The sequence below is a fragment of the Poeciliopsis prolifica genome, unplaced genomic scaffold (genome assembly GCF_027474105.1).
Source record: "Poeciliopsis prolifica strain line A6 unplaced genomic scaffold, Auburn_PproV2 SCAFFOLD013, whole genome shotgun sequence".
In the NCBI taxonomy this organism is placed as follows: domain Eukaryota; kingdom Metazoa; phylum Chordata; class Actinopteri; order Cyprinodontiformes; family Poeciliidae; genus Poeciliopsis; species Poeciliopsis prolifica.
In genome coordinates this window covers 2,827,360-2,851,100 of record NW_026562388.1, presented here as the reverse complement: position 1 = coordinate 2,851,100, position 23,741 = coordinate 2,827,360, and the positions used below count along the sequence as shown (strand labels likewise).

Below are 23,741 nucleotides of genomic sequence, written 5' to 3'. Positions count from 1 at the left end.
TCTTCACTGCAATGCAAATGAAAACTAAACGTTATACTGACAATATTAGCAGTTTCTGCCACAGCAAATGATGATATAAGCTGTACTAACCATGACCACACGAGGGCAGCACCTTCCCATCCATCCCACTGAGTTTCTATTGCAGCTTTATCGGCTCAAGAGACTGAAAACTGAAGCGTCTGGTTTTTTGATGCCTCAGGGGAATTTCAGATGAGCGAGCCTATGTTGTGCAAGCACAGTTTGGGATAGGAAAAAAACAAACTGCTTACTCTCATTTGAGAGTTTGAGCAGCAGGCTGTGCAACTGGGTCATTTAACATTGTCAGTTTATGACAGTGATATTGTGAACTAGATGGATATATTTATGACCTACTGTGACATGAAGAGAAAATGGTAATGGAGTTAACTGAGAAGTATTTGGGATTAAAATGCTGTTTACCCTGTTTAACCTCAGATCCCACCTGCAGCACATTGTTCTCAGACTGTGAGTTTTAGTTCATTTGCCCCACACAATCACTTCTAGTTCAGATACCGATTTGACAATACTTACTTTTTTTTTTAATTTAATCTTTGCTTTACGAGGGTACAATATGACCATTGACACATACACTCTGGGACATGTTGCTGACTTGAATTGGACATTTTTTTCTTTTTTGTGGACATCAAAAACTGTGACAGCTTATTTATACTGACAAGGCAGTCGGAAGTAGGAACTATTTCAGAGTGAAAAAGACTCAAAAGCGAGATACTTTCAGTGAAGCCGAGGCTAAAAAAGGCATGAATTTTTAACAAACGTGATATTGTTTTGTGCAGGTGTCTAACATCCAGGCGCGGGCTGCTCGGCTGTCCTGGGGCCTTCCAGGTGGGCTGGTGAACAGGCACAGCAACGGGATGCCTGTCTCATGCTCCTACGAGGTTTCTCTCTCAGACAAGGGAAAGGACGGAAAATATCGCCTTATATACAGGTATCTAACTAACCTAATGCTAAAGCGATCCAGGACATGCGTTTCTTACACGGCACGCCTATGGTATTGATGTAACTTTTCTTATTTGTGAAAATTTCAGTGGTGAAGAGTTGGAATATCATCTGAAAGATCTAAGGCCAGCGACAGACTACCACGTACGGTAAGGACTCCAGCTTTGCGTCAAGATAGTCGGCTGTATGTCACAGTTAACTGTCGTCCTAAGCTTTGGTGCAACTGGTTGTTTTCAGGGTTTCAGCATTGTACAACTCGGTTCGAGGCTCGTGTTCAGAGGCCGGCTCGTTTACCACACACTGCAGCGTCCCTGATGTCCCGTTACCCCCGAAAGTCTCTCAGCGCACAAAGACGAGCCTCAGTCTACAGTGGAAGGTACAGCAGAATAACGTGTGCTAACATAAGAGCTTGTGTACTCTTTCACTTTTTCAGAAACACAATTTCAAATGTATCTTCCTCAGATTTTACTTGTTGCACCAACACAAAGAAGTCCACACACATGAGATGGCATGAAAATGAAATATGGTTCCAAAAAATCCATCCATGTTTGCAGTTTTTCCCACATTGATTGTGACCAGCAGCTGTTGTGTCAGCCGCCTGGCTGCTTTCCTGATTAGCTCTTTCCTTGACCGGCTTGTCAGTTTATGTGGACCGCTGTGCAGCGGAAGAGTTTTGTTGGTTACGTTAGATTTTATGTAGAGAATCAAGTGAGAGGAATGGACAATGTAGGCTTATTTGGGTCTGACATTAAACCCAAATAAAATATATCAGAGTAATATACATTTTACAAGACACCATATTTTACTGGTCTGCATAACTTTAGAAAACCTAAAAAAGATATGGAGAAGAAAATGTGTAATTGCAGACTTTATTCTTTTTTCTGATATTTAAAACTTGTCTTCCTTCCTTCTCCTTATTTCCTTCCCTCCTTTCATTTTTTCTTCCTTCCTTGTATTCTTCTTTTTGTCTCTCAGTCCTTGTGTCCTTCCTTTCTCCCACCTTTCTATCTTTTCTGGAATACATCCTTCTTCCAGTTCTTCTTCAAGTCCTTCCATTCTTACTGTTCTCTTCTTTTAGCTTCTTGCCCCTCAAATTGTTGCAGAATTTGCTGTTACGTATTAGGGGCAACTCTTCTTCAAAAGTTGGTCACTTTTAAAACTCTTCTCAAAGCATTTTTATTCCTTGGCCTTGAACATGCTTTGAGAATTTTGCTATCATTTCGATTTTATTGATTTTATATATATTTTTTCTTTTGTCCTTTCCTTATTTTGAATGTTCACTGATTTTACCTGTACAGCAGTTTGTCACAGTTCTTGTTGTAGTAATTGGTAGTTTATGTCATTCCTTATGTCCTTACTTTCATCTATAAATGTCCTTTTGTCCATAAATATGTTGTTCTATACAATTCTTTCATTTTTAGAGAACAATTGTGTAGGAACCCTGAGTAAACCTGTCTTTTATTCTCTAGACTGACAACACTGTAAAAAAAAGAAACTGTTTTCAGTAACGGCAACTTTTTTTTGCTTCTAATTGTTTATATTCCAACTAGATTTTATTAGCCCCCATAGCCATTAATCATTAATATCTGCCTTCACCTGCGTATTCACTGACCTCCCCTCCTGCCGAGGTAGTTTTTATGCCCCTCTCCCTCGTCACTGATAAACAGTGCCATCAATCACCCAGACAGGATATAAGGTCAATCACAAAACCACGGCAGGTATCCTATCAGCCTCATTGTCAGGGGTTTTCATCCTGGGATAAGCTCTTAATCTCTCTTTTCTCTTGTCTTCGTCTCTTTGTCATCCACAGCCTCCAGGCGACAACGGATCCAAAATCACAAACTACCTGCTCGAGTGGGATGAGGTTGGTCTGTCCTTACTTTCACCATTAAAAGCAGAAGAATTAATAAATATATTTATATAAAGAGCACATTTCTTGTAAGAGTATTGAAGGGTTTGGAATTACAGCATCAGGATGAGAGTCATTATTCGATCAATACTCTGTGTTGTCCTGTGTTTTGTTTTTGTCTTCACAGTTATTTTTTTGTTGTTTTTTAGTTTTTTTAAATTATTTTGTATGTGTTCATTTTTGTCCTCTGCAGGGAAAGAAGAACAGTGTTTTCAGAGACTGCTACTTTGGGAACCAGAGACACTGTAAGCTGACACGGCTGCAGCCAGCCTGTGGCTACACATTCAGATTGGCTGCAAATAACGACATCGGCACAAGGTACTGCATCCTGTTACTGAATATACAGATATTCCTTATACCGCAAATGCGCTGGCAAGCAAATTAATGTTCATGAAAATATACAATCAATGTATTATTGAAGACCAAGTATCTGCACCTGCAGGCTGCATTTTCTTTCACTTCAGGGTTCAGAAATCTGAATTATCTCTTTCTGGTGGTGTAATTTGCTTCAGCTTTTTAATTTAAAAATAAAACAGAGATGTGTTTCTTGTTACGTGTGTGCAGTGGCTTCAGTACAGAGGTGGTGTTCTACACCACGGGCACTCAGCCCCCTCTGCCCCTCGCGCCACGGCTGGTCAGGGCGGGGGTCTCCTGGGTGAACCTGGAGTGGGTGCGTCCAGAGGGCAGTCCCACCGAGGAGCAGCTCAAATACACACTCGAGATCCAGGAGGACAACACCGTGAGTGGCAAAAACAAAAACATTGGGAAAAAAAACCAAAACAGACACAATGAAAACCTCGATCTGTTTTTAGCAAACAAAAAAGTTGTTTAAGTTTTCATCTTTTTGTATGAAATTGTTCCAAATCTTATCTGTTTCTGTATACGTCTATCATGCCCCTCAAATCTCTGGGGTAGAGAAGAGGCAAGATTTCTTTTAGATAACTATGGATTTTAAAAAGCTTTAGCAAAAATATTAACAACACTCAAAGATCTTTTTATATTTTCAAACTTTATCAATCAAACTTTATATTTGTTGCGTTTATTGTATGCCCTTGCTAATATTACAAAAATGTAAAACACGCACAGACAAATATTCTGTGTTTTTCCCACAGGGAACAGATTTTTATCCAAAGTACACTGGAGAAAACTTGACCTGTACTGTACAAGGCCTGAAGAGAAGTACACAGTATAAATTCAGGGTAAGTGAAAACACTTTAAAATGCTTTACGTATTTGCTAAAGTATTATATTTCAAAAGATGTTGACCTTTTTTTTTCCAACAGTGATTTTAGATTAACTGTTTTGAACAATGATTCTGAATCTGAGGTACAAGTTACAGCTACTTATAATAAATCTTGTAATAAATTATTGTAAAGTGATTGGAAAATTAATTTGCAAATTTCATATGCAAAGGTTTTAAATTTCAGGCAGCTTCTTTGTTTGCAAGTATCCTTTGAAATCATCAAAGTTCACCAAAAGCAGAGCAACAACGTATCATTAAAAGTCTTACATTAACATAACATTGATGTCAAATATGATTGTATTTAAGCTTCTGACTGGTATTGCAATGCAACAATTCTGCCTCCTTACCTGATCAAATTTGTCATTTTTCCAATTAGAATAAAAAGATGTTCCAAACAAAAATCAACCCAGTCAATTGTCGTTCACTCAACATCTGTCAATCTGAAACAGAGTGTGGCATTTTGTCGCTAGAAATTGCCTGCAGTTTACAAAGGGGAAACAAGACAATTGAGCAGCTTTCTATCAGGTTCCCTAAAAGCCCTGATGAAAACTGTCCGTAATGAGGGGCACTGTGAAACATAATGTACCAACGGTACGTCTCTGTAAGTGAGTTTGTATGTCCTTTATGGTGCAATCATCTTCAATAACACTCCCAAATGTGCTTTCATGCAGACGGGTAGATAAGGCTTCTGATGTCTGAGGACACAATGACACATGGTCACGTAAAAGAGGCGATTCAGGGCTTGTTTGCACGCATCCCCACAGTATTTTTCATCTTGTGTGAATGTATGGGAATAAAAGAAATTGATTATCAATTGGAAGGGCTGGTTCAAGGGAGTACTGTAAGGAGATAAAAGCCGAGAAGAGCAGGTAAAGGAAGCAGATTGTAATGCAAGCTATTTCTCAGAAGAGTTGCTTTCCCTTTTGATAAAATTCCTCCCTTCGTTTACCCCCTAGACTTGCTTTATTTGTTCACCATCCTTATGTTCATTGTATAATCGCTCGTTGCCAGGCTTCTCCCTCCTTGTTTTAACTCTCCGTTCTCTCCATTGTGCTCTGTGCAGCTGATTGCGTCAAACGTGGAAGGAAAAAGCAGCCCCAGTGAAGTGTTGGTTTGCACCACCAATCCAGACAAGCCCGGCCCTCCGTCGACACCCAGGGTCACCGGAGTGACACCTTATGGCTTCACCGTCACATGGGGTAATTGTTGAACCTCTTTAAATATTCAAACTCGTACTAGTACAGTTATATGGGCATATTGATATATATGAAGTCCATGAGTCCAATAGGAATTACATTTATGCCACAATGAACCCTAATTAATAATTTATTATTATTATTATTATTATTATTATTTTCTGTATAAGGAATAAGACAGTATGACTGCCTAAGAGCAGATGTGTGTCAGCATTCCTGTTTTGTTGCAATAACTGGCAGTAGGGTTTTACATTTGCCAGCAGTGGAATGTTTGTGTCTAACATGTGAGTGAATGGAAGCAGCAAAAAATCTCACTTTTCAACATCAGAAGTTTCCATTTTTTCCCCAGAAACTCTTTATGTTGACAAGTTTGCTGTAGTTTCTTGTGGTTGCATGAGCCAGGTTGTGTAGTTGTCCCTCAGATTTTATCTCATTTTAGTAATGTGAATTTGATTATTTCATATTTTGAAATTTGAACTGCTTATGGTTTTCCTAATCTAAAATATTAGGAAAGCATATGTCTGTTCATTATATGGATGAATAGACATATGCTTCAAACACAGCTATTTAGTGCAAGTTTCTCTGTCTTCATACTCTTTTGGTAAGTTTTTGTAGCCATTCCCATCTCTAATGTGTTTGTGGCTCACAAAACAAAGAGGATAAATTATATTTCTCATGACACATCTTGACTTTTGTCTTATATTGAATGCAATATGTACTATGATCCAGTGTATTCCATGATAATTAAAAGCTATTTATTAATTGCTCCTACAGATCCACCCTTGGACAATGGGGGCTCAGAGGCCCTCACTTACCTCCTCGAGATTTCTGAAGGATGCTCCGAAGGTATGTGTGACACATACGACAAACTGCTGTTTTATTTTTTAAATCATTTTCTAAATCTGTGTATTAGTATGAATTTTTCACTTTATAAATTGAATTAATAAATTAACCCACAAATATTGTTAGTTTAACAAAGTGTTGACTGTACAGCAGGAGTTCAGCAATCCTCTACGATAAGTCAGTCTGAACTTCAAGGATATCAATAGAATATTATAAACACGAAGCTATTATTTTTATTTAAGTAGAACATTGGATGAAAACTGTAAATTCTTAACATCAAAAAGGATTAAATGATTTTTAAATAGAAGCAGATGTTGAGAATCCATTAATTAAATATTTAGGAGAAAATTGAGCAGTAAACATGCGACCACTTCCTCCAATTAACATGAAAAAATTATATTTAATTATCTCAGTTTACATGAAAGCTGTTATGTGCTTCAAGACTTTATTATTTTTTTTAAAGTGCTACATTCACAGGCATTTCACAGCATGCACTTCCCATTAACAATTTAAAAATCCGACTCGCAAAAAAGAAAACGTCGTGTAGGCATAAGCAGGATAATGTGACGTTGGGACAATATCTGTGGTCTGACTACAAAGACAGGTACTGAACAGCAGGGGATTAATTGCAATCTTCCGCATGAATGTGACAAGTGTTGTAATTATGTGTTCTGCGCTGTGTGTTCGATGCTGAGCAGCGAGCCAGTGGGAGGTGGCGTACAGCGGCCCTGCAACTGAATGTGTGTGTGAGCGGCTGACACCGGGAACCGTTTACCGCCTACGTGTATGTAGCATCACCACGGGAGGACACAGCCCGGTAAAACACACACACACAAACACACACACACACACTACTAGATTCAAAACACAATTGCGGCCTAACTCCATAAAATCCCAGATCCACGTTGGCTAAAAATGAGCTTTGGTTATTTATTTATTCATTTTTTTTAGAATTGTGCCAACATACTTACAAGCAATCCTTTCACATCATTGTCTTAGCAGTGAAATCGGACATTAATTTCTTCTTTTTTTCTTTTACAGTGCACTGTTTGTGTTCCGGTCCGTACATCAAGTGTCCCGCCAGGACCCTGTCAGCCGCCGCGGATCGTTGGGAAAGCCAAACACAAGGAGGTCCAGTTAGAGTGGGGTGAGTCCAGACGGACACGTACGCGGCGTTTAGCTTTATTTACGCTTTTCACAAAAAGCAATGAAATTGCCTTCTGTGTTCTGCTGGCCAGCTCTAATATGAACTAAGTCAACCCCTTTTTAGCCTAATCGAGCTCCTATTTTGCCCATTAAAAGCCTAACCTGCCCCTCATATCCAGGCTAACTCTGGTAATGCCAGCCAATTATTGCAGATTAGTGCTGTTATCTGTTGGCAGCCAAAGAGGTTTGCAGCGTGGAGTGCTGAGGAAGTTCTTTCTTTAACCGGTCTGACACAGCTGGTCACATCTCTGATCAGTTCAGATGCAGGCAATGCTGCTGCAATTACTGGTTGAGTTGAAGGTCAGAAATAATGTGCCGAAGGGTATTCCCCTGGGGCCTGATCATTGGCCGCTTTCATCCCTCTGCAAGCAAACTGAAGCAGATGGCGCCTGGAAAAAAACTGCTGATCACTCAGCTACACTGATACAAGCAATCATAATCTTAAATGCAATCATAATTAATATCCTGAACATGCCACAGTAAGTTGCTTTACAGAAGTATTCATGTCCCCTGAACTTCACAAATTTTCAGATTACAACCACAAATTTCCATTAAGTTAAGGGACAAGGATACATGGTCTACAAATATTTTTCAAAATACAAGTTGTTCCTTTTACTTAAAAAGAAAAAGAAAACCCAAAGCAATCACAATATTTTCCGGACTATAAATCTCTCCGGAATATAAGTCCCGTCAGTCCAAAGAAGGCACAGATTTTTATCTTTCCAAACAATTTCTGTTCAGGCTATTTTGAAAAAAAATAAAAAAATAAAGAAGATAAATTTAGCCACAATACTTTGCAGAACTGGTTGACACCAAAACGTCTTGCAGCTGTAACTGTAGCTGAAGGTGTAAGAAATGACTGAATATAAATACTAAGTATTGGAGGCTAGATACAAATCCGTGTCATATGTTTCAAATTTTTGTTTGTATTTAAAGCTTTTAAATACAAACTATTATTATTTCACTTCAAAATTATATAATAATTCCCATAAAATACATTAAAGTTTGTGATTTTAACTTGATAAGGGATTATAAATACTCTTGCAAGGCACAATATATGTAATTTCTTCAAGGATTACTTCAAATTGGTTCAATTTGATCATATTTAAAAATGCTTCTTTTGTCTCTGAATTGTCCTATGATATGATTCTAGATTCCCCTGCCTGTGAGGGAGTGTGTGAAGAGTGTGTGTACAGCCTGGAGATGAGTGAGGGCGAAGCAAAGCCAGCAGAAGTGTACCACGGCCCGGAGCTGCAGTGCACGGTTGCTAGTTTGCTTCCTGGTGCGACGTACAGCTTCAGGCTAAGGGCATCCAACGAGGCCGGGGTGAGAAATTCATTTGCTTATCGCTTATGTTGGCAGCAACAAAAGTAATAATATAGTACACATTACATTTCTATGAAACAGGGACCTCCAAGGCAGTTATGTGCATGATTTTTATGCATTTTATGGCTCTTTTTCTTATCTCCATTTTGTTTGTTTATTCAGCACACTGGATCAATTATAGCTTATAAAATAATAAGAAAACATGCCAAAGAAGCAGGGTTTCATGTTATTTCATCCTACTTTCCTAGACAGATTGCCCAGTGTTGTTCTTAGAAGCTTATCACTTCCACAAGGTGACTATAAGGCCTGATTGATCATCTATTGATTCAAAGGTTGAATTTGTTCTGTTATCTTCAGCCTTTACAATCTTGTAAGCTATTTTTGTTTTCTGTCCAGCTAAATAACACTTGTTTAAAGTTGCATGTTACATGACCTTTTGAAAAAAAATAGTTTTCTTTTCAACCTAAAAACAAGAAAAATATAACAAAATAACACTTGTACTTTTAGTATCATCATTTTGTGAATAAAGGAAAACAGCTAAACCTGCCTTTGTTTTCATCTCTGTATTAAAATGCATTAGTTGATTCTTTATAAGTTTTAGCCATAGTTCTCAAGAGCTATTGCAGAAAGTTCAAGTTGCAGGCCTTTGGACAAGTACATCAAAACACATTAACAGATAAAAAGACCAGCATGTACATGCTGCTCGCATACTTGAAGTGAACTGTGAGTCTTTTGTCAAAATGAAGCCTAGGCGTAAATTCAAACTGGAAGACTCTTTAGCCCCACCTGCATCATCCAATCGGCACATCCCGCTAATCCCCGAAGACCTATTATCGCTGGACCAAGCCATGTCACGGCCAATCACCGACCACGCCCCAGTTGATAAGTACGTTCATCCCAGGCGTCTTCCGCTTCGCTGCTGCGCTCAACCCACCTCCACCCCTTCTCCACCTCCACTGTCCTGGCTCTCCAGGCATACTTCATTCACCGACCTCTACCACCAGTATCGGGTCCTGGGGGATGACATTCCTATCAGCATCGGGAATGCTTCTCTGAGCTTATCACAATCACAGCTCGATGTCCTTAGCCGAGGCCCGAGCGCCAAAGACTTAATTTATGCACATCAATAAACTTTTCTAATCGCTTTCTTTCTGTGTCTGAGTCTCTCCAGATTGAACTTGCGTTACATCAGTTCCCAAAATGTTCAGTGTGGCAGTGTGTAAATGTCAAAAATGTTTACGTTTTAGATATTTGAAAAAGCAAACATTTTACTCTTTTGATCCAACATGGGGGGAAAAAAAGTATAAAAACAATAATTGATTATAAATTTTGAAAAATATATATACATGTTTTTGTTGCCGTGTGTCTTTTAGTTTGGGCCATATTCTGAGCCGACAGAAGTGACGACTGCAGCTGGACCTCCTGGTCAGTGTGGGGCGCCACTCATCACGCTCACAAGTAACACCTGTGCGACGCTCAACTGGGAGGTGAGGAAAATGCAACCACAGAACTTAATAAGCTAAGAAGAACCAACCAGATTGGTTTCCTCAAGATTTCTAAAGATAATTGGAATCTTCTTTTTATATCTTTTACATAAAAAGATATAAAAAGTGAAGTAGGCAAAGTGAAGTATGCAGAATTCTCCTTTGACTTTCAGACCCTTTTTTTATCGATTTTTCTCAAGAATGCAGCAAATGCATCAGAAGCAGCCAAGTATGAAATTGCGACAAGGATCACCCAGCAATGCTTCCATCATAATCAGACGTTTTTCCATTGTCTCACGTCAAAGACACAAAATAGATGGAGAGAGAGCAGATTAGTAGGTCAGCAGCATTAACTGAGCACAGAGTAGGAGGGATGAAATGCAAACCCAACATATTGGGACTGTCAACAGACAATTAATTTTGACTACTTCGATACATACAAAGTTAAATAAAAGTAACGATGGCTCAAGTATGCAACCAAGTGGAATCCCATGCAAATGTACTTCCTGGACTCAGAAAACACACTCTGGTTTTATTGGAAATAACTAGCCTTGTCCCTTACATCCACTGATGCTTATAAACGAAAGGTTAATTTGACTTGAAAAATCACGCCACTCATACCAGGCGTCAGATCTGAATAGGTTAATGTCAGGTTTCCAGAGGTTCCATAAGTTGAATGCGTGTTTCTTTGTGCTGCAGAGCCCCGAGGGTTCGGGGTCGGACATCTCAGAGTATCGACTGGAGTGGGCGAAGGAGGACGAACCCTGGGAGCTCATTTACTGTGGCTCGGCCACGCAGTGCGAACTGTCAGACCTGACGCCTGCTACGGATTACTGCTGCAGGCTACAGGTAACAGAAAGAGAAAACTGCACTTGCATAGTAAATCTGTGGACACAACAGAAACACAAAGAGGCATGGGCAAACGCGGGATCAAGGAGGGAACCGTGCAGAGGCTGGACATAATTGCAGAAACCTGCACAGCATAAGAACCCCGAAGGAGCTTCAAAAGCATAAACACAAATAGAGACTGGAGACAAGAGATGATGGCCGATTCAATTTGTGCTGCAATTCTTAATCAGGCGCATAAATAACCACAGTGTGGTTCTTTCTGTGTGTGTGTATTTATCTGACGAGCGTACAAACACACACAAGGACTGACATAGGCCTCTGTAGCTTTGAATCCAATAACAGCATGTTTTATGGTTCCCTTCTTTATTGGCTCATTTATAACACTGGGACATCACAAGGTCAGCTGGCAGTCAGCATCATTGCCTGTGTGCTCATGTGATATGTTAGTGAGTTTCTGTGCATTACAGTATGTGCTTTGTGCTAACTTGTTCCACTTTTTAGTTTCTCAAGAGAACATGCAAGAGAGAATCATGGCAGACTCTAAATTCAGTTGATCTTACATGGAACATGGTGTTCTGTCTTTAAGTGAGCAATAAAGGAACAGTCAGCAAAAATTAGTAGCCTCTTACTCCTTTAAAGTCTCTTCTTTTTCTATCTGACACTTAAATTGTCTAAAGTTTTTCAGCTCAGTAATGGTGAGAAACTCAGTCTTTTCAAGCTTTTCACATTGCTACTTAGTGCTTCATTATGTGCCATATGGCAAAAGGTTTAATACTTTCTTTTTTCATTTTGATTTGAAACAAAATTGTCACAAAATTGTGACATGCACTTCCATCAGTTCCCAAAAAGACCAAAACGTCCAGCTTTGGTCTCATTTGACCCTTATGTGGATTGTTGCTAACTTTACAATACTTATCTTTCTCCTGAAAACTTGTCTGCTTTTTAATTGTTGTTTGCAGATTGTTTGTTTGTTGTTAAAGAATTGAAAAAAAAAACCCATGAATTTTCGTTCACTTCAAAAATGCACCTCTTTCTATCACATACTATCTCAATATAACACATTGACATGGTAAAAGCACAAGAACAGAGATTATCTCTGTTGGTCTTTCTTTGTGTATTTTTTTTTTGTTTAAACTTTCAGAACTTTTAAGTTTCAACCAGAAAAAAAATATATCAAAATAAAAACATTTTGCCCTGTTTCAGCTGGCCAATTTATTTTTGCTTAACCTTGTTTGAGACCGTTAGCTGGACTATAATGAGCTGCTGCAGGAAAATCCAGGTGAATATAAATATATGTTAGACACCTCTGTAATTACAAATAAGCTGTTTGATCATCTGAATTCATCCAGTGGCTCACTTTAAAGCTGTGCATTTCTTCAAGACATTTTTGACATTCACCAGTGATAGTAGTATTCTTAAAATATCACCTTTAACAACTTTCCTCATCAATAGCAGAGTCATCTCTCACTCACAGATATTCCCTTGATGGTGTTCATCTCTCTCATCTTCCTGTGCTTCTGTGTTTTGCTCAGGCAGTGAACCAGGCTGGCGCTGGTCCATACAGTGAGAGGGCAAGTTTCTGGACCCCGGCGACGCATCCCGACCAGGTCTCGACCCTCACTCTCATGGACCTCCCGACGTCCTCCGAGGCGGGCTACTCCTCGTCTACTTGCCTCCTCCTGAAGTGGGAAAAGCCAAATAGCAATGGTTCAGAGATCTCCTCCTACATCATCTCTGTAGACGACCAAACCGTCACAGTGGAATCGGGGACGAGTCACCTCATCACAGGCCTGCAGCCAGACACTGAATACAGGTAACCATTCGCTCCAGACCTTATGCTGCAGAGGCCTGATCTCAAGTAGAATTAGCACATTCATGAGTTGTCAAGTTTGGCATGAAATACTGTTTTTAGTCTTATACTTTTTCCTTATTTTTGGTGTGTACAGATATGTTTGGTGTGTGATTAACCCCAAAATAATCTTGGCTACTACAGATTTATTTATTTATTTATTTTTGGAATTCTTGAAAAACTCCATGATGCCATTTAAATCACACAAATGCACTACTGCTACCGCTTAATTTCCACATTGCTTCTCAGATATTGCAGGAACGACGTAGTAATGTAACCACACGCTGTGCTATGTTCTGTCTGTGCCAATGAATATCTGGTGTCATTCACTAGTGATGTTGCTCCAGAAAGGAGAATTCAATCTGTCTTCTAATTAAATTAAGTTAATATTTATTTGGAACATTTACCTTTCATTCCCAAATGGCCAGGCAATAAAAGCATTTATCACAATTACACACTCTTTCGTACCTCGGATAGGTGACAGGACTTGATGTTTCACACAAATAGATACATCTAAAATGCATTAGTCGATATGCTAAAATTAATTTGAAGATCAGAAGGGAGCTCTTAGAAATCAAACTAAGCAGATCTCTTTCTTGCGCCATCAAGTAGTGACCTTTGCTTGTGTGAACAGTTATAGCAATCGAGAGACTTAAAGAACAAACTTTTCTTTGTCATGCTAACACTGATAACAGGATCTGGTATGTGGCGATTGTGCAGCGCTGCCAGATTGATGCATGGACATGTCATAAAGCTTTTTGGAAGCCCATTACTTGTTACATTACTTTGCATTTGGGTTAACGATTTGTAAACCATCTGCTACTAGGCTTAACTGGATACTGTAGGAGGTATTTATAGACAGAATCTGAAGGTTGCCTGTTTGGTATTTTCATGAACTGTGATATGACACTTCTTGTAACCAAGCAGCAGTAAACAGGTACTTAGTCATCTGTATTGCCAGCCGATGTTGTGATCCTTCTATGCCCTCCCATCCCCCACCTGATGTGCACATGCATCAGTCATAACATTATGACCACTGACAAGTAGGACTACTCAACTCTTCCTTACAAAAGTAATTTGTTCCTTAAAAGGAAGGCAAAAACTGGTAAACACCTCAAAGCCCTCTGTCAAAGGAATAGACAGATTATCACATAGCTGTGATAGTTAAAGAATCAGAAAACTCTACATCCCCACACCTTAATCTGTCAAAGCGACTTGTTGCAAAGTGTTTGGTAAGATCTGATGCCTGGTCATCATGCGAAAGCTGTGTGTTTTTGGGCACACACATATAATTGTGGTGGCAGTTCTTAGAATTGTGATAAAAAAAACAACAACAAAACAAAAAACTGAGAAATAATCTGCAATGAGGTGGAGAAGAGTGAACAGGCCGGATAATCACACACCCCACTGTTTTCACTCGGAGGTTGTTTTTGTCCCCATGTACCACCGATCTCTTACATAAGGGCTGCCGCTGAGCCAAAACACAGCGCATCTGTTTATTTGAGGGTGAGTGTACCTGTGAGTTGTTTTCTGGAGGCCGACAGATTGTACCTCTTGTTGTTGCAGACACGGATTGTGTAGGTGCTTCATCTTTTACTTGTACGGCCTTGCGCAGCGCCACAATCAACTCTTTCTCTGACAACATTAGGGGTCTCCTATGACCATATTTTGGGGTTTTCTCTTCTATTTTTGCCAAACAAACAGTGCAGATTTCCAGAACAAAGCTCTTCTATTATTAAATTTATTGGAAAAGACTGGTCATTACTAGTTTTTTCATACCTTTGCCTTAAAGATTTGAGCCTCTAAACATCAGGTATGAAAGCCTCGGGTCTTAGGTGTTCTCTCGTTGTTTCTTCTTCTTCCTCACAACCTCTCATCACAGTTTATCCCTGTGCTTAAAAGCCCAGTGACTGAATAATTGTTGCCCTTTTTCTTTCAACTTGACTTAGCTGCAAGAAAAGGTTACTGTTATGAAAAATCAACGGTTAAATGTCAGAACCTATATGGCCTCTAGCACAGGTGCTAATCAGCTGGAAAGACATCGCAGGACAAGGAATGAGGAGATTCTTAGAAGTGAGCCGCAGAGGAGTTGGAAGAAGAAAAATCTATTTCTTGGTTCTTTTTAATTAGCTGTGATTACGTGTGTCTCTGTGCTCTTAGATCCTGGCAGAGTTTTTTTATTTTTTCAAGAAACAATCCTGATGATTACATTACACAAATTCTCTGTAACATTAAAACTAAAAAATAAAAGCAATCTGTCCTTTTCCACTCATAATGTATTGCCCCTCTACTCCCCCCTTATTTTTTCTTATGAGGACATTTATAGAAGAAAAGTGGCCAGAAATGGTTGGCACATTTGGGCTTCATGTTGGAGAGTGCATTAAGTTGTAATAGGGGGCTGATAATGGACGAAAACCTCTTCACAGAAAATTTACCTCGCCATTAGACAAATAGGGCTGCAGATACTCCTGAGAGCTTATAGGTTAGATGGTTCATATATTTCCCAACGATTCCATGTGCAGCTGCTGTAAGTGTATATTCTCAAGATATTTTTATGTTTCTATTAATATTTTAATGTTGTTTTTATTATTATTGGAGAATTTCCTATTAGAATATTTTTTCCCCATTACAAAATCACATAATTTCTACACATATTTTCAGACATTAATTTGAGGCCAATACAATAAAAATTATTTTATCAAAACAGTTTATATACATGGTTACTTAGAAGCTATACAGTGCAATAAAGCTTCTAAGTAATCATGATGGTACAAATTTAACTAACAACTTAGGTTCTTGTCCTGCTGTTTTCATGCCGAGCAGGTTTGCTGAAATGCTAGGCTAATGTTAGCATCTTTGCTCTCTGTTTTGATACGACTTGTTTATAACTTGATTTGCAACACATTTCCATGAATTTCTAGTTCATTGTATGCAAGCAAACCCTACTGTAAACTTTGTGCGCTTGCTTCGAAAACTTGATTTGTGTTGAATACAACAACACAAATACAGAAAGCAATACAAGCTTTCTGTTTCAGCTGTTTTCTGCACAGGCAATTAACAGAAATTTCAACAGCCAGTACAGCAAAGCTATCATTCAATGATCAACAACATAATGCGCACATGAAAATAGCACATGATTAATAGCCAACAGTTAGCTGTTAATCATTGATGCTGATTTAATGTTTCACATTAGATCTGTATTTAATAATACTGTATTTATTTTATTGAGTCCCCATAAATTACCTAACAGTAAATTTTCATTGACAGATTTTACAGTACATGATAACATCTCTCACCAACTCATTATTACCTTTCAGTCTGCAGATTCAAGCAGTGAACGCCATCGGCTTTGGCCCTCTGAGTCCATTGCTGGTAGCGAGGACCCGCCCCCTTCCTCCGGGCCCGCCCCCACTCGAATGCTCCGCCGCAGGCCCTCAGAGCCTGAAGCTCAAGTGGGGCGAGAATGCCGGACACACGCGCACCCTGCTCTCTGAAGACGTGGTCTACACATTACAAATGGAAGACAAGAACCACAGGTGAAGTGTATAAACCCACACACACACGCAGTATAAACACCCAGATTTATACCTGTGTTCGAAGTGATAACTTTTTCCGGTCATCTAAATCCATAAATACATTTGGTAAATTCATCAGTTGAAGGATGTGGGAATCTGGTTGTTCTTTACGTTCTGTTATTCGCTTTTCTTGTGCTTCGTGAATTACTTGCATTTTTCTTTTTTACGGCATTTATATATCATTCATGACAAGCGACTTCAGATAAATTGATGTTTTCCTTGTTTTTTGGCCACACTGCACACTCATTTTCTCCTCACCCCAGAGCTATCCAACACAGTAAATCAAGTCCTTGGTCAATACAGCAGACAGAATCACAGCAGGTTGAGGAGGCTGAGGGAACGTGAGTGTACACGTGTAGTCTGAGGTACTTGTGCAGGTGTGTGAGTGTGTGTGGGCCGACGACGTGTGTGTATGGCCACTAACTACATGTACTGAGGATTAATCATGTTGAGGGCATTTGTGACCAGCTGGAAAACAGCCTCCAATAATCAACCCTCCATTTAACCAACTGGCTAGACACTGGTGAGACAGAAAAAACAAAGAGAGAGATTATTAGCTGACCGAACAGGAGGGGAGAGTGTTAGACTCCTCTACCTGGCTGGCATTGTGTTGGCACCCAGGTATCTTGGCAACCCTGTAAGGGGACAGAAGCGCAGATGGCAACAGATGGGGCATATAGAACTGGCTGTGATCTGTTCACCTCTGCACAACACTCACTTTTGCATATAAATGACAGAACAAGCAATACAAACATGCACAGTCACATTTGCCGTCTAAATGGAAGCTGCTTCCATTGCCCAGATTGTTCTGTTTACCCTTTTCTGACTATCTTGGTGACTATGTGTTTAAAAGGGTGTTGAACTCTGTGTGCATAATTATTTGTACCAATTAAATATGTTCAATCATTAGCACACCACAACATTTACCGACATAAGTGATTTGCTATTGCAAGAAAAACACAAGGCTTATCAGAAAAATTGCACTTTTATTGAGTTATTTATACTAAATTATGCTTAAGTCTAGGGTTCAGTACTGCCCCAACGTTTTCTAAGATGTCTAAAATAGGTTATGTGGGCATATATCAATATTAAAATTACTTTGGAATACATAGTGATGTATTCTGAACCTTTTCTGGCATAAGTTTTGCAGCATATGTTTTTTTTCTACCACAATTCTTCCTTTCACAAAACTTTCCACTAAAAGTTGTATGTGAACAGCCAACTCTTTCAACAACAAGGTTTTGTGTTTTTCTATGTGGTTGTCTATGCGAGAAGTGATAATAGCCTTTAATCATGTGCTCTGTAGCATTTAGTTTTTTCCATTTCTACAAAATATTAGGATTTTCGGGAAACTAAATTATGGGTTTTCTTTAGCTGCAAGCCATGTTTACAACAATTAACACAAATGAACACTTTAAATATTTCACTTTTCTTGTAATGAATCCAGCTTTGCATTTGGATCAGAATGACTGAATTAAATTAACTTCTTATTATGTTATAATTTGAAATTTATTTGTACACTAGTGTCTAAGAAAGGAATGACCATAACGGCGCAAAATGTTGCAATTCCAAAGAATATTTCATTAAACCTAACGATAATGTTTTGATAAATTCAAAACATTATCAGAACATGCTCAGGGCCAAAGCAAAAATATTACATTCATGTTTGTTTTTAGGGCGCAGTTGGTAAGACTGTTTGTTGCCTTGCAGCAAGAAGGTCCTGGGTTCGATTCTCCGTGCAGGGTCTTTCTGCACGGAGTTTGCATGTTCACCCTGTGAATAATAAATGGATGGATGTTTGCTTTTATTATCAAGACGTAAAATGAAAAACAAAAAACAAACAACAACAGCAGGGGACACAATAAACATCTTACGCTGTGTCCTCCATGTATTTCAGAACTATTGTGTCCATGGGCTGGGTACCAATCTATCTCTGTGAATGGAATCTGAGGAGTGCTTTACTGAAATGGGAAGGAATTCAAAGTTTCTAAATTTTCAGTCTAGTCAGAAAAAATATTTTCCCCTCTGCAAAAACCAATAGTACAAAAAGTACTATTGGACAATTAAATGATTGCTCTTCCTCGTAGATATTAATAACCCAGAAGGCTAGATTATATACATATAATCAGAAGTTAATCTAACTCAGTCATTCTGATACAAGATACAAGTGCTATCTATATGAGGAAAATCTGTATTGATTTCTTTTGCACTTTTGATGTATTTAAATATATAATCACTATAGGTTCCTTTTGAAGCAAAATAGTTTTTACTCAAACTAGTGCCAAATACTCCATGTGATAATATGTTATTGTAATCAACAAAATCCCCTTTCTTTTGTCTTTTGGTCAGCATATCCAGAATCTGTTTAATATTAGTAAGTAATTCATTGTTTTTTGATACTCTTACATTGTTCGGCAAAAACATAAAGCGAGAAAAAAATGTGTTTCTGTTGCCCAGCGAATATAGATGAAATACCAGCCTGTCTAGAAACGAGTGAAATTCTTCTTTTTTTAATGGTATTTAAAGTTTTAAAATTATTTATCAGCCTATAAAACCTATAATTTTGCGTGAATGACATGAGATATTTAGTACAAAATTTTGAATTTGGAGTTTTCTGATAAAGTTAGCTCTTTCACATCCTTCTTTGCTCCCCAATCATCACGTTGCGTCACAATAAACTGTCACGATTGTTTTATTCTTTTAATATCAATAAGGCAACCAGATGCAAGATTCTCATTGTGGCCAAGTGCCAAAACAAGAAGGCTGTGAAGGCTTCAAAATGCAGTGCTTTGCAAACAAATATCTTGAATATCCAGCCAGAGTTTCTCCAAATATAATTTGGGATTTTCCATTAATCATTTTGACTTTGGCTGTCCTCTATAATGTCTTTAGCTATTTCTCTGATCGTCCTCTGATCTAATTCCTACTTATGAATCTCATTTTATCTGTTTGGATGCTTACAATATGAGAGCCTCCAGAGACATGAGAATCTGTTTTTCTATCTGTCTCTCAGCATATTTTTCCCTTGTGCATCCAGGCATGTTTATTTTTCTTTGACTGTATTAGACGAGACAAGTTTTGTCATATTCACAATATTTACTTCTCTCTTTACTTTTCTCCTCCTTCCAGTTGACTTTCCAATTCTTTTTCTTGTTTTTATTTTTTATTTTTGTGCACTTTTATATTTCCTCCCAGTGTCCAGTTAATTCCTTCCATTACTGCATGTTCCCTCATTTTTGCAATTCTGTTGTGTTTTCTCTCCATAAGAGCTTTTTTCTCTGTTTACATTTTCCATATCTGCGTTACCCCCAAAGGCCTTCTGTCAGGAACATGACGAGTTGAAAGGATGAGACGGTAATGGGTTATTGTACAGTTCAGAGGAGGATTAAACCATCCAACACAAAGGATTCTTAAGAAGAATGCAGGTGGACAAAACACTGCTTCAGCTGGGTCTGTGTTTGAACCGTCCATGTTTTTATCTATTGCCATTATTTATCTAAAGGTTTTACGCCTCCGTCTTCCTTCAAGCCTTTTAGAAGTTTAACTGTTTCTCGCCAATCACCTACTTTGTTGCAAATTTACAGTTTTTTTTTTTTTTATGTAATCAGTGTTTGTTTTGGCTGGATTTAACCGTAACTTAATCACAAAATCTACCTCAAATATTGATAACGCCTGTAGTGGACCGTTTTGCTTTATAAAAACTAGGTTTGTTGTTGACCCTAATTTTTTTTTTTTCTTAATGGAGACAAAGACAACCTTTGATGATGTAGGGAAGCTGTTTGTCCAGCTGGTGACTGACCGACTGAGAATACACAGGATGTGGTTTGCTTATAGAGATGGAGGTTTGGCAGCGCATATTAGATCTGAACTGCAAATGCATCACACTTTTTTCTAATGGCCAACCCCTGGGTGACAGGTGGATTATTTAAAGTAAATAAAAAAAGCTGCTTGCACACCCACAAGTGAGAGACTTGTATTTTTGTTGATAAACTTCACTGAGGATTTTTTCCACCAAAGCAGTTTTACTGCTTAACCACAGTTTATTCTAAAGCCAGTTTTATTTGAGTTTATACATGAAACCTTTTTGTTTTTCCAGTTAACTGAGAATCAAGTCATTATGCTGCTCAATATGCAACAATAGCTGCCTGATTTGTATCCCTACAAAAAGTAATTATATCACCATCTAAATTCATGAACTGGAAAATGAGATTTTTACATTTAGAAAATGATTTATAAACACCACCTGGCATTGTTTACTGTCAATATTTAAGATCAGAATCCAAATACAATTTATGGATTCAGAAGAAAATAATGTCTGCAAGCACTGCTGAGGCACATCGGCTCACTAAGCTGTGATATATAAATATATAAAAAGAACGACAGGACAATTTAATTTTATTGTATATTTTTGCGGTATAGGGCACTGACAATAACATACTTGTGAGTTATAGATTAATTTTGAGAAAACAAAATGTGAAAACTAAACACATTACAGCCAGAAAAGTTGCAGAACAAAACAGATGTTGCTATGACCGCACTTTGGCTCTGCATCAAGGTTGCTGTTAGCTACATTAACTGTGTGCTGGTAAATTGACCGAATTAGGCTGTAACACAAAAATAGGTCACAGCTCCTGAAAGATCAGATGATGCATCTATTTTCTTTATGCGTCTATATTTCCAACTAAAACCCCAGTCTGGTTGTATTGGGTAAGTTTTTGGGTTAGGGAACCATTTCAGCTTTGTGTGCAATAACTAATAACACTGCATATCAGCCTGAGAAAGTTGTACTCCAGCTCTCTGTAGTATAGCTAATAAAGAACCCATCTCATACTGTTTCTCTTTTTCTCTTGCTTCTGTTTCTTCTTTTCATTCAGCTTCTCGTTGCCTCTTGAATCTTCTTCCTTCATCATTCCTCTCTCACCCTCACATCTTATTCACACTGCCCTCGTGTAGCCCATCTTCTTTGTCCACAAGTCACTCGTCTTCCTTGTCCATCACTGTCTTTCTCACCTTTTCCTGGAAAAACTGATTGCATCGATAAATATCTCCTTTCCAGATTATATCCTCTTTTTTTCTTGACGTGCAAATGTGCTGATTCTCTCCTACATTCCTTCAGTCTGTTCTGCTCGGCAGCCTGGAATGTTTCTTCCTTCTATTCTTGGTTTGGAAGGCCTATATGTAAAGTTGTGGGTTTTTTTAAACCAAGATGGTGGCTTAAGATAAGCTACAATGTCTTACGATGGAGATTTGTAGAGATGTACAATTCTCAGGGATTGAAAAAAACATTGAATGGCTCTAGAGACCGTTAGCAACTACAACTTCTTTTCTTCTTTTCTTTGGTCAGAAATCTAAATAAAATGCTGGTTTAGATAGAGAGCATAATTGTTTAGGTAGAACATGGCATACCTGTGCTTATCTAAAGTAGCTGTTAAGAAGAGTCGTGTAAAGCTGACTGTCTTCTCCCTTTAGCTTAAGAATTGTTTAGGAAATGTGTTTCATTTTCTTAGTCTGGCAACTCATTGTCATTACTCCTCTGCATGTTTTCCCAGGTTTGTGACAATCTACCACGGTCCCAGCCACACCTACAAAGTCCAACGACTGATTGAGTCCAGCAGCTACAGCTTCAGAATACAGGCCTTCAGTGACGCCGGGGAGGGTCCTTTCTCTGACACATATACTTTCTGCACCACCAAGTCTCTACCCCCAGCAATCAAAGGTAAGCTTCTCTAAACCTTCCAATCAAAAGAAGCTGCATAACATGCCTTCTGTTTCAGGATCAAATGAAAAATACCAATCGTTGAGAACGTTACAGTTCATCTATCTGATCTTGTTGATTTGATTTCCAACTAAGCGAGGCTGCCACTGATTTGTTTTGGAGATTTCAAAAGAAAAGAAAAAAATCACCTCATGAGCATCACAACTTTTCCATGCAATGATGACATGATATTATCTCACGCACTGATGAACTATCACTCCCCTCAGCAATTTTAATTGCTTAAAGTGGATAAAAGTACTCAGAACATTCAGAATAAAACATTGATACAATAACTTTAACATTGATTATGATCAATGTGCACTTGTGTAGATTATTACTGCTTATTTAAAGCTTTTTTAATGTGTTTATTGGTTGGTTTTGTTATTTAAAAAAAACATAGTAACAACAATTATTCCAATTATTTGATGATTGGAATAATTTGATTTAGTTCTTGTGTTATATTTTCAAAACGCAATCAAAGCATGCATGTTCAGACATGTCAGCCATGGACTTGATCTGCATGTAAATTTATATCCATCAAGCAATTCTTAAGAATTGGAGGTGGCATGGGTAATATAATGGTAATCTTGTGATCACAAAAGTGTACAAAACTTTGTGCTGTTTTTCACAAAGCACTAGACATTACCAGTTTTCACTGCAGTGTGTTAAATTGTACTTTTTTCCAGAGAGAAAAATTACTTTTTGTGTTTTGAGGTTTGCATTAAGAGAACTCGAGGCCGTTTTAATTCAATTTAGTTATTGTAATTTTATTATTTGTTTTTTTAAACATTTTTGCAGAGTGAGAACTTTAACTGGCATGTTTCTAATTTTCTAAAAACCCTTCAATTTTCCATTCCGGCAGCCCCCAGGATTCACCAGCTAGAGGGGAACGTGTGCGAGGTGACATGGGAGACTGTTCCACCAATGAGAGGCGACTCTATGAACTATGTCCTCCAGATGCTGGTGGGGCGTGAGTCTGAATACAAACAGGTTTGTCTCTTTCCCACATAAAGACATGCATGCAACAAAGTCAGCTTAAAGGGTGGATCTGGGAGCCACTCTCTCTCTCTGGTCCAGAGCTTCTCTTTAATTGCTTGATTTTTTTTTTTTTTTCTTATTGCTTCGGAATTGGGTAGGGAAAATGTTTCTAATCTTTGGCGGTGATTTTTAATTTAGTCTTCCTCGGATGGGAAAGGACACATTCAGCTGCAAAATTGCAAAACACATACACCTGGATAGAAATTTACATATGGAAGAGAAAGAAAATTATGAAGAAAATGCTGACACTTTTATGTTCACTCACTTCCCCTGAGTGATGGTATTTACTAAGAGATATTGCAAGAATTTCAATGACTTGTGGCACAGAAGCAGCTGAAAAAGATTTTCAGTTCACGTTGAAATGTGACAGCTGTAAAGATGAGCAGAGAAACAGACATTAATATTCACCCTTGTGTCATCTTCTGTAATTGGATTACCGAAGGGCTGGAGGAGACGGCCGAGTCTTCCAGACCATGTGGATATCTGCACAACTG

General features: G+C 38.4%; 1 protein-coding gene across 4 annotated transcripts in view; it reads left to right on the top strand.

Annotated features, from left to right (window-relative positions):
- fndc3ba (fibronectin type III domain containing 3Ba) overlaps window positions 1-23,741 on the top strand; it is a 104,176-nt gene that overhangs the window by 72,124 nt on the left and 8,311 nt on the right. For all 4 annotated transcript variants that reach the window (XM_055038116.1, XM_055038113.1, XM_055038115.1 and 1 more), the window contains 18 exons: window positions 813-964; window positions 1,065-1,124; window positions 1,213-1,351; window positions 2,786-2,839; window positions 3,078-3,202; window positions 3,449-3,623; window positions 3,997-4,083; window positions 5,190-5,325; window positions 6,097-6,168; window positions 6,864-6,982; window positions 7,207-7,312; window positions 8,525-8,697; window positions 10,071-10,184; window positions 10,881-11,030; window positions 12,563-12,843; window positions 16,197-16,415; window positions 22,004-22,170; window positions 23,072-23,199. In XM_055038116.1, the coding sequence (XP_054894091.1) occupies window positions 813-964; window positions 1,065-1,124; window positions 1,213-1,351; window positions 2,786-2,839; window positions 3,078-3,202; window positions 3,449-3,623; window positions 3,997-4,083; window positions 5,190-5,325; window positions 6,097-6,168; window positions 6,864-6,982; window positions 7,207-7,312; window positions 8,525-8,697; window positions 10,071-10,184; window positions 10,881-11,030; window positions 12,563-12,843; window positions 16,197-16,415; window positions 22,004-22,170; window positions 23,072-23,199 (2,457 nt within the window). The remainder of the gene's footprint in view (window positions 1-812; window positions 965-1,064; window positions 1,125-1,212; window positions 1,352-2,785; window positions 2,840-3,077; window positions 3,203-3,448; window positions 3,624-3,996; window positions 4,084-5,189; window positions 5,326-6,096; window positions 6,169-6,863; window positions 6,983-7,206; window positions 7,313-8,524; window positions 8,698-10,070; window positions 10,185-10,880; window positions 11,031-12,562; window positions 12,844-16,196; window positions 16,416-22,003; window positions 22,171-23,071; window positions 23,200-23,741) is intronic.